Below are 16,079 nucleotides of genomic sequence, written 5' to 3'. Positions count from 1 at the left end.
ATAGACTAACCCAATTGCGTTTTCTCCCTTGTCTGGCGCGTTCCCGGCTGTCACCTTCATCACATCCGGAGGAGTAGGGACGACTTCCAAAAATTAGCAATAGTTGGCTATTGCAGCGCGTACAATTGTCACGAATAAGCTGGTGGTAGTGCCTCATTTCACAAGTAAGAATTTTTTAATATTTTTATTTTTGACACTGAGATTGCTTTTTAAATACTTAGCATGTTTTTCAAGCATAATTAACGTTCTAAATGATCATAAAGCTGTTGCATGCTTTCAGGCTTGTATAAATATTTAGCTTTTCCTATGATGTAAGTGAATTTGTAACTTTTTCTTTTAGAAAATAATATTTAAATCTGAACTATTATCTACGAATTGCAATAGCAACACGGGTGGGTTTGACATGCTTAATTGGAATATACAAAAGCAAAGAATAAAAATTAGAGACAAGAAATGATACTTTCCTGTTTTCCCTAATGCAGTGGATATAGCCCAATTAATGTTCAAGCAATATACTGCATTGCTAATGAAAAAATGCCTTTATTAAATTTCAGAAAAATAGTTGTAAGTATCTATTGTAATTTATATTCTATATCTGACCCGAAAAATAGTGGAAAACCATCCTATAGGGTGAGTTTACAGAAACGTATACCAGAAGACGCGAGAAAAAATTCTCAATGACATTATTTAGAAAAAAAAACATTAGATGAAAAACAGATAAAATGTGCGTTTTGTAAAAAAAAAAAAAAAGAATCGGAAACAATGTGTAAAGTGTGATGTTAGTTTACATGTAAAATGTATTGCCGCATGGCATTCGTAAGATAATTACTAGCATATAATTATTTACAGGTAGCATGCCGTGATCCACAAATGGGGATTTATTTTTGAATCAATGAAAATCATATTTATTTTCAATAATGTAAAGTTTAGTGTACTATGTTTGTTTAAATGCAAAAGAAGAACTAAACTAAACTCAGTGGCATAACAGCCCTTGCGGGCCAATGCCTGCAGTGCCCCAAAATCTGCTTAAAGAGGAACTATATTTGGAAAAAAAAAGAGGTGTTTAAAAAAGGTTAAAATAGCACCAAAGTTTCGATTATTTTTCTCCTAGCCCATTTATGAGGTATCCAGATAATTTAATTTCTTCCTAAATTTCAAAAAATGATTCAAATATTTATATATCTAATATAAATATTTTCATAGAATGTTTAGTTTTTATTTGCAAATTTAATAATTTATAATGTAATGTTAATAATTTATAATGCATTTGACAGAAAGATATATTTAGCAAATAACTGCAACCTGCAAACATCAGTTTGGAATCAAATGAAGTAAAATCAATCGAAAGAAAATGCTTACCGCAACAGAGCTGGGTCATTGCGACTCTTTGCACCTTATTTTATTGAAATTTAAAATGCATAATTGATTTGAGATACATTTTCAGACGCCACTATTCCATAAATATAAGAAAAATATCCATTAAACGGGAAACTAACATTAAATTATGCAGCTATATAAGTAGATGATAAATTACTCAAACGCCCAGTGATCCATAAGAAACTTAAATTAGTTTTCCCTAATCAAAAAGTAGTTGATTGACAGTGAAAAATTAAATTGCTAACCTTTGTCCTCATTTAGTCCAAAGCACGGATCATCATCTGCAGGAACCATAAGGTAGCGTACTGTGTTTCCTGCGTCGAAATCTAAAGCTGATAACGTTATAATGGGAGTTTCTAACGGCACACTGTCAAGTACCTGACCGACGCAATCCACCCTTTCAAACAGAGGTCGGTGATCATTAATATCACGGAGCTGGACTCGAACTATCATCTCTGCCTGTCGTCTGTAGGGTGAGCCCCAATCTGATGCTCGAACTTGTAAAACGTACTCTCGACGCATTGTTTCATAGTCGAGAACTTCAGTTGTCGATATCTGGAAAATAAACATTCAGAAGTTATAGAAAACTAGCTGTACAAAAGTAATCAAATGATGCTGCTTCTGAAAATTACAATAAAGCAATTTTAATAACTTGTCATTAATTTTTCTCTAAGCAAGTGTATATCTAGAAAGCAGAAACATTGAATACAGTGACAACAGTGTCAAAGAATAAGTAAAGTTGTAAGGATCCTAAGTTTTACTAACGTTTGTTTTATTTTAAAACTGTACTATCACTTCTTATTTTCTACTTCCGGCCAGAATTAAATGCTTTAACTTGTTTATGCAAATTGTCTTGATAACTCCTAGTACTTAAGCTGTGGCTTTTTTCCAAGAGATAGAAAGAGAAGGAGTTATAGGAAGCAAGCCGCTTGCCACTGTAGTTTTACGAGTTTTCATTCTGTTGCTGGTTGCCTTTAAGGCCAGAGGTTTAGCCCTCTTGATATTTGTAGACGTATCGTAGTTTTAGCAGCTCGGCGTACTACATACGTACCTTTTTTAAATAAAGGTCAGTCTTGGTGCTAGGCATTTGTATACTAATTCAAAGTTAGCTTTTAGTTAGAGTTTTAGTTAGTAGTTTTTATATTCTTACGTTCAGACCACAAGTGGTTGGTCTGTGTATTCCGAAGTTCGGAAATTGCTGTAAAGTATTGAAAATAAAAGGTTTCGTATACCCTTCCTGCTTGTGTTGTCTACTCCACACCTTCTTGAACATAGCTTGAGTAAGCTCCCTGTTCCTATTCAGGACCATTCATGTTTCCAAAGCAAATCAAGAGAAACACAAGTCCTGACAAAGTGAACCAAAAATATTGCATATATTCCGTGGTTGCTCTAAATTTGGGTCAACAATTTGTATGGTAGAAATGGTAGAAAAGTATAAGAATTTGAATACCAGCTAATATGCTAAGATTTACGGGATGATGCTAAGCTTTCACTAGGTACTCGAAGGATCCTTGATCTAGAGTGCAATGGCGCATGTTGAAAATAAAATTTGAAGAATATTTAATTTAGTCGCAATATTATAAAATTTCAGAGAACACTAAAATAATTCGGTATTTCATATCGAAAACAAGCTACAGCAAATTCAACGGATGCAAACGCAGCTGAAACGAATTTAATTCTTTCTCAAACTTTTCCATTTCTTGCATTGAATATGACACAAATAATGTACATATTTCGAAGTTTTAAAGTTGAATGTAAAGAATTTATCAGCAAATTACAGTCCTACAACTCTTATAAATTACAAAGATTAAACTATCATGAATAGCACTTAATAGCCACGCCCAGCAGCCGTGCAAAACTGCTGTCTCCTTAAAAGATTAGCAACGCAGTCTGCTAAATGGCTTAAACATTTTTAATTTTTTTAATACTTTTAAAGCCCAGTATCATTTTATGTACCTTTTTTTTCGGCAGAGAAAGAAATTTAACTACTTAATGGAAGGACTTAATGGAGTGATCTGTGTTTTAATAGCTCTGTTCTTCGCCATCAGAAACCACTGAATCAGCAACGCGCAAATGTGAATGAATACTAGATCAGTATTCCCATTTCGATCGAGAGAGAAATGACTTCCACAACGTTATTTTAAACTTAGATTTAAATAATAACGCCCACTTTTCCCTTATGTAGTTCCTTATGTAAATACGCGTAAGTTTTGGTAGTTACTTTACAAGGTATTTCTCCCGCCTTCTTAGCATGCCTTCGTGGTGTATTGGTCAGCACACTTGACGCGTATTCGAGAGGTCCGTAGTTCGATTCATAGCGAGGGCATTACTCATTTCTCATGATTTTTGCTTTCAGAATAATCTACTCCTAATGTTTCTACTACTTAAAAATCATAAATCATTATTCCCAAACTATAAAAGACATCTAGTTAAGTTACCAAGGTCAAAATTTTTTTTTGTATACAAAAGTGGAGTTTTATTTTAATGCGTGATAATAGAAACATATAAAAATTTAATTCGCTGACATTGTATAAAATGCCAGCACCTTCAGATTACTCAGAGAGATCACTAGAATGTCATCAAAAATTTCCTTCGGTATTTCCATAAATGTGCTCATGAATTAACGAATAATACTGACGAATTTTATATATGTGAAAACTAATCGTATATAATTACTTGGTAATGACATGCGATAAGCCCATTAAATATGCAATATTTTTATTACAAAAGGCTAACAAAAACAATTATCATACATTATAATAATAACATACCTCGCCAGTGAAGTGATCAATGTTGAAAGGCACAGAATCCAAGTTCACCAGACTGTATGTAACATATCCATTGTCTCCCGCGTCGGTGTCAGTGGCATAAACTGTGCAAACAACGCTGCCTTGGGGTCGATTTTCATCAAACATCACCACAACAGAGGTTGAATTGAATACTGGGTCGTTGTCGTTATTGTCAAGGACTCTAATGTTTACTATGGCAGTGCCCTTACGTAGATGCGAGCTGCCCCTCCGGCCACTGTCAACAGCGCTGACAGTTAAGGAATAATATGCTCTTCGTTCTCGATCGAGGGCTCTCGCAGTTCGAAGCACACCTGTCCGCTGGTCTACTGCAAACATTCCTTCGTCATTACCAATCTCTATTGTGTACAGGAGTGGATTCTTGCCCTTATCCACTGTTGCGACTAATCTAACCAAAGGATAGCCTACAGGTGACACTTCCTCAATCTCCACATCGTAATCAGATTGAGTGAATTTGGGAACCGGATGAGAAGCTTCGGAAATTTTCAAGTGGACCTAAAACAATTTAACATTATATCAAACTGCGGAGCTTATTTTCGAAAGTAAAAGAATTACCTTTTAGGTTACTTTTATAAAGACACAAATCAGTGCAGAAAGCGTGGAAGCAAAAAAAAATTACTGTTAATTTCTCAAGGCGAAGCAATTAAACTTATCACTGAGCAAGGCGTCTTGTAAAAATAAGATGTATAGCTCAAAATACTAAATTTTAACTGAAACTTAAGTAAGATTTACATAGAAATTAGGTAAACAATTAAATTTAATGTTATAATTTTATCTTAACTAAAAGGATTTAAGAAGCTTAATAGCGAAAAATTATCTCTACGTTCATTTCCGTCCAGGAATATGCATATCATTTCAGTAAATAAAAACTAATAAAATTTGTTTATAATTTACAATAGAGCATTAAAACTGTACAATCTTATATTAACATAATTTTTGATTCGTAAAAAATAATTTGTGCAAGTCACGATTACATAAAAATGGTATAAATAACAACATACCGTTTTTGTGGTGGACTTTGGAGGTGTGCCCCGATCTGTTGCTTGCAGCACTAGAGCGTAGTTTCCAGCAGCCAGTTCGCGGTTTGGATCAGCTACTCCTATCTCGAATTCATTTAGTTTCTTTCCGGGAGATATTCGAAAATAACCTTCTGTGTCACCTTTTACGATTCCCAGTCCATCGATCTCTCCATGAATTCCTTTGTCACCATCAATGACACGAACTATAGCATAAATATCAGGGTCACTGTGCTCTAGAATAGTTGGCAACTGGCGCACTTGAATTTCTGGAGCATGAAGATTGACAGGAGAAACTTTTATTTGGACAGTGGCTGTGCTGAGAAAAGCCATGCTTCCAGCTACTCGAAATTTCGGTCCACGGTCTTCAGCGACAACGGTTAATTTATGCAAGGTTTGTTTTTGATAGTCAAGGGGCCTGGTTAGGGTTAGAAAGCCTCGGGTTGGATGGACGGCAAATTGGAGCGACGGCTCACGCAGACTGTAGTATATATCGCCATTCACTCCCACATCAGGATCTGTTGCTGTGACTCTCAGGAGATTCTTGTGAAGGGGATAATCTTCAGGGACGGTGGTACGATAGTCCAAGTTATCAAAAAAGGGGTTAAGGTCATTAGTATCCAAGATATGAACGTGGACTATGGTGTGAGCTTTTAATTTGACCGATCGCCTATATAAAGACGTGACCATGGCACGAACGCCAAGAGCATAATAATCTTGATATTCTCTGTTAAGTACCGCTTGTTCTTCAGTCCTTGTTCGTAAAGACAGGAAGCAAAAGTCTCCAACTGTGCGAGATTCAGCTTTAAACATTTTTGCAGGATCTCCTGAAACTATCTTATACCGCACAAGTAATGATGGATCAGATATAAAAATGCCCATCTTTTCAGTTGAAGTGACATACGTCTTTCCTACAGAATTTTCTGGGACTGTTGCATTATATTGTGGTTGCGTAAAGTCCAGAGTTTGATCGCACTTCACGAAACCGAAACTTGTGCACAGCACAGTGATCATAAGCACCAGAGACATTAAAGGGTAGGTGGAGGAGGACAGTCTTACAAAGGGGGCGCGCCAGAGTAACCCCATTTGTTTAATGTAAGCTGGTAGTCACCTCTGCATCAGAATCTGAAAGAAAAAAAAAAGTCTCTCATTATTTGTATTTCCACTTAAAAAAATATTTATTGACATGCTCACACGCTAATTACGTCAAAAAACGAAGCAATAAATTATTCTAAGTATGTTATAAACCATTAGTTTTTCTGAAAAATAATCAGAAATATTAATTCCAAAAGTCTGAATACTACAAGAAACAAAAGTATACGAAATTACGGAGAATTCTAACTTTATGATGGCCACTTTAAGATTAACATATCAATTTCATGAAAGTTTTATTTACTAAAAAAAAAAAAAAAAGAAGAAAAGAAAACTCAGTGCTTTATTTTGCACTCATTCAATTCAGCAAAAATATTATTTTCTGACATTATTTCCGTTATTATGCGCGCAGAAAGCGTTCAATGTTTCGCTTTATAGGATCTTCAGAGTTTTTAAAATATTCGTTAAATACATTTTCCACTCTACATAGTTTAACTTATCCTATAAAAATCTTCCGCTTTTTGATCCTATCCTTAACAGCCAGCGACTCATCGCTACAACGTTTTCTGCAGATTTACACCGCAAATGAATAATGAGTAGCCATATTTGGAAGTGGGGTAAGAAAGTAACCAATGTTTTTATGAACAGTTGGGTCACCAACAGTATAAACACAAATAAATAAATAAACATGAAGGCAATGTGTGAGTGTGTGTATGTAAGTCTGTATTTGTGAGTGTACACCCAAACATACACACACGCACATGTATACATATATCTATCTAAAAAACTCAAGTCATTCTTATCCCAAGAGGAGGCATAAGACGAATGTTCTGGATGCATTTTCCAATATATCGGAATATTCCAGACTCCATGTTACGCCCTCTATGGGGAGAAAACAACCTTTAGGGGCGCCTCTGGAACAAGATAATCAGAATTTGGCGAACACAAGCTGGAAGCGAAGTGAAAAGATGTTGATAAAGGCTTTGAATCGAAAAGTGTATTTTGTTATTCTTAGCTATCGGTAACACCATCGGTTCCCGTTATTTGGCGGATCTTTATCATAGCAGGGCTGCTGTTGTTTGCTCCTTTCCTTTTTATCGCCTTCAGAGTAAACACACAGCTGATCACACAAGGAACACTTTTTCGCTTTGCATAATAAAAAGAGAAGCAAAGAAATAATTAAGATTATTTAACTATCTAAGAAACTGAAGAATAAAAAAAGAGTCTAGAAAGATAATTGTTTTGCTTTTTAGCACTGCGTATACCTTGCAAAATTCCAAATAAAAGCTAGCTCACGAGTTCATTAAGTAGCAATATTGTCATTTCATTTTTTAATTTCCTAATTTAATATAACTAAATTGTTTATTTGAGCTATTAATTAATTAATAAGTTGTAAAACGCGATTTTTTCAAAAAGTACTGAAGCTTAAGCTTGTCTAATTTTCTTTCCCACATCTCTGGTTTGGTTTGGTTTATTTAATTACGGCAAAGGACACTAGCTGCCTAAGGGAAGGGATGCCTTCGTGGAAGGAATTTCTAAGGGAGACTGGCTCGTATACATGTTACACATGGGGAAAACCACGAAAACGCCTATGCAGCCAGCCCGTTCGTGGGATTCGAACCTCGCACCGAACTACCAGTGTTCAGCGACTTCATCGCTCGGCCGCTTTTCCCCCTCTCTGAAAAATGGAATAATATTATCGCCGAAATTCTGCTTATTTCTTAAATTCCAATACATAAAAATAATTGTAAAAAAAGTACTTATACGTTAAATGTTATTCCTGCATGGCAGGTATGTCAAACTGGCAGGCCGCGTGGGCCCCTTGATTCAGTTCGTCGACAAAAAATGACAAAAAGTATGAATTATAATATATTAAAACAACTGGAATTCCACCCCACAGCCAAGCGTATATACAAACTCCTATGCTAAAATGGACTTTTGAAATGATATCTTTACATAAAATTTTTCTCAAATAACTTTGAGAAAGTGCCAGCCCATTTACACATGGAATTAACAGAAACTCACTGCGACTCTAAAGCAAAAATTCAGTGAAGTGAGGGTCCACAATATTTAAAAATGCAGAAAAAACGGTTTGCAGAAAGCCGCAAATTTTCATCTACGTAATTTACACAATATACAGTACGTATGACCGTGAATAACTTTTTTCACTTATGAAAAGAACCAAATCCCCAACAAGATTCAAGTAAAAAGTTATCGTCCGGCTTCCGAAAATACAGCATGTTTCCAGACATCTGAGAGCTAGATGCAAAAAGCAGATTCAAGTGTCGAGAAAAAAACAATAGGTATCCTTCTACTACCAGGACTTCCTTACGTTCCTTCTACTTTAAATTTTAAAAGAAGTGAAATAAATTTAAAGAAAGATTTTAAGCACTTAATAACGTTTTAAATACACCATTAAGTATAAAAATGCCTTCTCCTTGCACCACGTACTGCAGTAAAACCATGACTGTTTAGTCTATGTAAAGTACTGAATTTGACATACCTGCTGCAGGGCATTGCAAATGTTGGTGTTGGTGTATTTAATTACGGCAAAGCTCACTAGGGCTATCTGCCAAAGGGGAGGGATGCCTTTCGTGGAGGACTTTCTAAGGGAAACTGGCTCGTATACACGTTACACATGGGGAAAACCACGAAAACACCCATGCAGCCAGCCCGTTCGCGGGATTCGAACCTCGTTCCGAACTACCAGTGTTCAGCGACTTTACCGCTCGGCCGCTGGTGGGCCCAGGGCATTGCAAATAAGTCTACTTATTGTGAAGAAATCTCATGTTAGTAATAATAATATGTAATATGTTATTTAAAATAATTAACGACAACTTATTAATAAAAACAGCACATTTGTATTTGTTATTAATGAATTAATATAGCGTAATACAAATACATTTCAAAAATAAATGGTATAATTATCTACGTAAGTTATAGAAGTGCATGTTGTTTTCTGCAGTTTCAAAAGCTCATTGACTATGATCTTATGTAGAGTTTCTGGATTATTTGAAACTGTTTCTTAAAACTATTTCGCTTATAAATAACCCTTATCAAACTAATCAAAAAACATTACCCAGGAAGAGCTAATAAAAATAAACTATATTCATTTATAGCGAATCATTAAATACACTAAAGCAATTGAGTTGCGATATATGTTATTATATGTGAATATATTTAAAAATACATAACTGTCGAAGCTGAACAGTAGAACAATTAATGGGCAAGTAAAAAAACATTGAAATTTCAAATTAGTATAATAGAGTCAGACGCCGTCTTCAGTACTATACAATATACTTACCATACATTTTATATTATAATCGAATAAAAAACGGCTTTACTACTTTTCCTAGTATTATATAATATATTTATTGAAATTATTGCTCATCTGTTACGTCAAACAGATGTCAATAATTTGCACTAAGCATAGATAAGCGTTGACTAGTAGAAATCATTAAGGTAACACCACCCTATATTATTTGCTCGCGGTTGTAGCTCGCTGATTCTGCATAGTTTCAACAAGCAGGATAGGCAGTAGGTTGTAGTACAGTAATGCAAGAGCAATAGTGTGAAATAGTAGCTATATAATTGTATTTTTCACAGGCCGCCAATATTTATGGCACGATTTAATTAAAATAAACTTCGGAGTGGAAGGCGATAAATGCAGAAATCATAATTTTGCTTGTAATGCAACATTTAAAAGTACGTATAATGATCTATGTTAAGCAACATTTCACGTACTTGAGCCAAGTTTTTACTTGTTTGCTCAGCTTATTAATTTCTGAATGCATATTCATCTTATCATTTAAAATTTTAAAATTTTAAAAAGCTGCAAAAGCTAACATATTCCAACGACTAATTTCGAATTCAAGGTATTCGGGGAAGAAACTCCACTGACCTTTCTCAAATTTGAGGCTGACGGCCTTACCATGATCTTTCTCTGTTTCAGACAGATATACCCTCAGTTGAAGAAAAGCTGTTAATTATTACTAATTACTTCTAAATTAAAGAACTTTTAAAGCATTATCGGAAAATTCACCAAACGCTGGAAGTGCATATCCAGCAAGACAGCTTATAAAAAAAATAATGATTTTTAATTTTTTTATTGTCCCCCTGAAACCGTAAGCTTGATGATGTTTTAAAAGTGTTCACATTTGCCTTCATATTTTATTTAAGTGTTTATAAAAAGGCCCTTTACGCATTACGAAAGTCTAAGGCATTTATCAGATAGATAAAGAAAATTTCTCTTATAAAAACAAAGGTAATGTTTTATATTTTCTTCGACAAAGCTGAATGCAAAATTTCTAAGAGAAATCTGTATGCGCTCCCGACAACCTTCTTCTGTATGCTGGTGAAGTCAAAGTTCGTGTTATGTGTAGCAACGACATTCCATCAAATATCCGATGAAGAGGAATCGACTTTCAGAATTGAGTAAAGTCAGCATATCCTAGATTCTGAAACTCACTTTCAAAAGATACGCTTAGAATTTAGAACAGCTATTCTCCGTATATATTTGAAAACGGTAATTAAAACATCAGGAAGACTAAATTTAAACTAAAACGAAACAAAATATCAGGAATATGTCAACGAAATATCTTTTATAAATGAAAATGACCGGTATTTAATGCTAACTATTAATAATATTACTACAGTAATCATTAAAGGGACAAGTGCGATAAATTTCTATATCTTTTGCCGCTTAGACCTGAAGTTGCAACAAATATCAATTAGAGACAGACGCTAACAGATGCGTTTTCCTAAGCATATTTTAAAAACTAGTATTAAAATATTCAAAGATACACCTTAGCCATTTAAAAGAAAAAAAACTTTGCATATGAGTTTAAAGCAGTTATACATTGCGAAACATGAACATGATGTCTTATGAAAATACTAAACAAACTGCTGAAATATCATTACACCATTAAAATAATATTTATCTCTAAGAAATAACAGTATTACAAATACAGATATCCAAGACATCCGTTAATTGAAATGTGATACAAAACTTGGAAAAATTCAATAACATAAAATAAAATCCTTTTGAAACATTAAAACACGTATTTCTCGAAATTCAAACAATATTGCAGACATAATGCACTTTCGTAAGAGCAAATGGTATTTTAATCAGTTATCCAGCTCGTACATTTCCAAGAGGAACAAAACTTAAAAAGCAATTTTATGTCCTAACCCGCATAAAAATGTAATATCCAATTCCCCCATCGTCAAAAATTCAGATGAAAAATAGCTCCTCTTAGTATGGATCGTTGTGACAATTTTTTAATTTCCTAAAGCTTATTAAACGTTTTTATCTCATCTTTACTCAAAGACCAGTCTATAATCCACATACTAAATGGCAAAAGCATACATGGTTTCAAAACATGAAAGTGGTTTAAATCCGAAAACCATTACGGAAATTAAAAGCAAAATCACTAATTAATGGAGAGCTTTATTAATTTCCTTTTCGCATAAAAGAACGTAAAAAAACATAATACAGAAACCAAAGAGAATTTTTCCAGCTCCTCACAGGTTTATCAAATGACGCTTTGAAATAATAAAATAAACAACTTTAAAATTTTTCGAAACGAACCCATCACTCTTTCTTTCTCTGCATATATATAAGCTTCCATCAAAATCTAGTTAACTTATTTTGCAAAATATTTTAACGATACATAATAAGCTTTTTTACACAAAAATTAAAGTCACAGATTTCTTCGTAAGGCTTTTTTCTTTCTTTTTTTTTTTTTTTTTTTTTTTTTTTTAAAGCTTAGCCTTTATAGGGAGATTTTAGCCCAGAGATTTTGGAACTTTCTCCAAAAACAATGTCATTAAGTAATTTATAATTATTTTTGCATTTTTAATTAACTAACATAACTAATTTATTATATAAAATTATATAAATTTTTTTTTAAACAGCTCCAAGAAAGTTTTTCGAAGTGTTTTTTGTTTTTAATTTGCGATAAATGGGCGCTCTGCTGCTTGACGCTGCTTAAGACATTTCAGTTACCTTCGGTGTTACGTAACAGTGTCTTTCAGTATAGCATTAATCACATAAAATCATTTTTCTTTGTCTTCTTAAAAGTATTTCATAGCAAATGCTATTTTATACCGTGAATATTATAAATAAAGTAGTTTTCTAGCACTCGATAATTGGCGGATTGTAAAATTTCAAAGAACATCTATTAGGAAGGCTGCCATATACATGGTGAATAAAATTTCATGATTATAGTAACAGATAGACTTAAAGAGTCTACATGCATTTCTATTTTTATTTTGTTCGGATGGTAATATAATTCTTTTGACAGTTGGATTTTTTTCTTTATCACATTCTACGCCTCCCCTCCGAAGGGGGAAGAATAATTTAATTTTTTCAACAGTAAAAATTTAGTTTCTTGAATGAGCAGAAGATATTTTTGTTTAAAAAAATGGAGAGAAATATTTATGTGGCTTTCTTTTCCCACTTTTTCACATTTTAATATGATTTAAAATTTTTTAAACTTTTTAAAAGCAATTTTTCTTTTGAGTGTAATATGAAGTTTTTATATTACCAGTATTTTTTTTAAACAGAAGTGATATTTTAAAAATATTGCCAGGGCTTTTAACACTAGAAACACATTGTTGGCAATGGGTTAATTTATTATTTTAATATAATGTAACGATTATGCTAATTTTATTAACAGTTAAATTTTAAGTTCCTTTCCTGTTAAATTCTTAACTTCAACTTACTACTTCCGGCCAGAACGTAGTTTTGGAATCTTGCTGAATATTTAATGAGAAGGAGCGGTATTTAAACCACGAAGTTACTTACGGAGGCAGAGAGAATCAGAGTTTCTGATTTACGCGCGTATGCCTTTTTGGCCACTCTCTCTCTCTCAAAGCTGTTATTACGCTCGGCCTTACTCAGACCCTTGCTAAGCTTCGTAGTCAAATAAGTTAAGGGGCCAGCTCAATTTGAACCTTGATAGCTTCGGCTATACTTCTTTAGTTAATCTTAGTTTTAGTTTAATTTTTAGTCTTTTAAGTTCAAGCCCAAGTGCGGGCTTTGTTTGTACACTCCCAGGCGGAGTTTTGTTAAGTCTTATTGAAATAATAAAGGGTTAGTTACCCTCCTATCTTGTTGTTTCTTGTCACCGAACTCTAGCGATTATTCGCTTATCAGTCCTTAGATTCTTCACTTCCAACACTAACTTAGAATTCCAAAGTGAGGAACTCTACAATAGTATAAGTTAAATGAAGAGTATAATACTGCAGAATATTATAGTTAACTATATAGTGAGAACAATGTTTGCTTAAAAGAAAATTTACAGATCTTAATGATGAAATCGTTAGTAAGACAATTGTATTTTCCAGCACATAGAGGGATTCCAACGGATATGATATGTGTACTAAGCCCACCATAAAATGGAAGATGGAAGATAACTCTTTGAGTTCCACAGGGATTTCCAGAGCGACTACGAATGTAACCATCGTGACAAGAATTATTGATATTTATCAATAATTGTCTTGTATCAGTTATCGCACTATTTTATCTTTGAAACGCTATATTCTATCTTTGAACGCACTATTTTATCTTTGAAAACTTAATTAGATCATTTTACATTAAATTTTTGCTTTTACGTACGTTAAATTTAATAATCTCCGCTGTACAATCTGTAAATGTTAAGCAACAATACTTTTATGTCAACTCAAGGTCAGTTTTGAATTACAATTAAAATTAATCTTTCAAAAGCGTCTCTTCATTGTACAGCTGTTTACTTTTTAAATTACTTGCTTGAGTTAACTTATTCCCTTACAGTCAAACATTATTATCTACATTTATTTTACCTGCACTGATTACACTACACCTGCATATGATTTTAACATCAGAAAAGTATAACTGTTATTTCAGATATAAGGAAAGGGTAATTTGCAATAAGTTTAAAAGGATATCGGCTCCGTTTTGAACTTAAGCCTATGACTTTTTGCTATCATAAAGGCAGGCTCATCTTATCTACTACGCTCCCCAGAGGCAGCAGAGGAATCAGCTATTTAAGGATGAACTCGAATGTATAATGTTGTTGATGTAGCCTGTTAACTTTAACAGCGGACGGATGGGGTTAGTCTAAGTTGGTCTAACCGGCGCAGGCAATTTGAGAATTACAAAGTTGCCATTGTTTGCCACGGAGTAAGGGTTAAATGACATAAAGACACGAGCAAAGCAGCCCTCATCGAGACTGCCGGGACACCTATAGAACGGTTCTAAACTTGGTGGGGAGACGCCAACGTGTACAAAAGTTCCGACACTTTATTCAAATTGACATGCGCTAGCCAAGATACAATGATACCCCGACATAAACGCACAAATGTGCCGGTGCCCTTAAGAAATTCAGTATCAGGAAGAAAGCAGCTCTCATTAAGACCACCAAGACATCCATGCGAAGGTTTTATCTTGGCAAACGGTTACCTTACATAACGGTGCCGGCATCTTTATAACATTTAAAGAAATCATCCAGGTAGCGTGATATGTTTTTATGCAACGTAGTAAAGAATTAGATCCAATATTTTTGAATTTGTAGCAAGCTAACGATGATGGGGTTAAGATTTGAGGTTAATCATGTTACCAATAGTTTATTTCTAGACTTTTTAGAGTGTCATTAAATATTTTCTTCCTATGAGTTTATCTTTTTTTACTGCGTGAATTCTATAACTATGATTAATGTTCTATATATTTTAAACCATCGTAATATCAGGTAACAAAGCAGTGTGACAGGCACCGGTGCCTTCCCGGTGAAATTTCCTAAATTCCCGATAGCACAATTTGACCCTGACGTTAACGCTTAATTCCATGGATTCTCCCTTCTATCTGATGCACCTTGACATAATCATTCTGTTTGGGGACAAGACATGCTCTAGCCGAACGCAATGATTTACTAACAAATACCTCTGCAAAGGTTCTATATTTAGCTGCAAGCCATTTTAGCGATCTAGGGCTCAGAATGGTTAAACCCAGGACCTTCAACCTCCACAACTGTCAAGCTACTCTTACCAGCAGAGTATCTTTAATTTTTAATATTAAATAATACGGCGATTAAATTTGTTAAATAGTCCATTCCCGATTATCCAAGCATAAATTAACCAAGCCCTATCTTAAAAATAAGCGTAATTTATTTATTGATGAAGGATGGAAAAATGACTACCACAAATCATCAGCGTAAAACGACATTGTCTATGGAAAATACAACAACAAAAACAAAATAATAATACAAAGGGTAACAGCAATGATAGCAAACGCTATCCTAAAATATTTGCGAACCATTTTTATACAAAACAGTGAGTAATTTAATTGCACATAATCCGGAATATACAGCGTATACCGTAAACGTTGTGACAAACGTCTAGGGGAGGTAGGGCACATCATAAGGATTAAGAATTGCATAGGAACCCATACCCGGAAATTCAGGGGTAAGTGATAGCAGACGTAGAAGATGGGAAAAGAAACAAGAGTGATTAATCTGAAACATTTATTGGACATGAATACAAATGGTGTACGACAGTTTGAATATTACAACAGATGCTCGAAGTCTGCACCATCAGACGCCAAACATGTCTGACACTGACGGACTATTTATTGCCGGACATGTTCAAACACACCGGGAGTTTCTTTGATTTTAGGAGCTGCGCAGGCGAGTCTTGCCACGAGATCCATTTCAGACACAAGAGGATCGTGATACACGATACTTTTGATGGCTTTCACAAAAAAGAAATCAAGGCTCGATAAATTCGGTGAGCGTGGGGGCCAGGGAACTAG

General features: G+C 34.2%; 1 protein-coding gene across 15 annotated transcripts in view; it reads right to left on the bottom strand.

The window, feature by feature from the left end:
- The window catches only part of LOC118199398 (fat-like cadherin-related tumor suppressor homolog), a 1,041,672-nt gene that overhangs the window by 631,969 nt on the left and 393,624 nt on the right, over positions 1 to 16,079 (bottom strand). For all 15 annotated transcript variants that reach the window (XM_085808597.1, XM_085808606.1, XM_085808602.1 and 12 more), the window contains 3 exons: positions 5,186 to 6,325; positions 4,149 to 4,679; positions 1,623 to 1,932 (listed from right to left, as the gene is read on the bottom strand). In XM_085808597.1, coding sequence (XP_085664723.1) covers positions 1,623 to 1,932; positions 4,149 to 4,679; positions 5,186 to 6,286 — 1,942 coding nt within the window. In that variant the 5' untranslated portion in view covers positions 6,287 to 6,325. The remainder of the gene's footprint in view (positions 1 to 1,622; positions 1,933 to 4,148; positions 4,680 to 5,185; positions 6,326 to 16,079) is intronic.

Source organism: Stegodyphus dumicola, chromosome X1 (genome assembly GCF_044657685.1).
Source record: "Stegodyphus dumicola isolate Sdum_Otavi_A_Nest chromosome X1, ASM4465768v1".
NCBI lineage: Eukaryota > Metazoa > Arthropoda > Arachnida > Araneae > Eresidae > Stegodyphus > Stegodyphus dumicola.
This window is presented reverse-complemented; position numbering and strand designations above follow the sequence as displayed.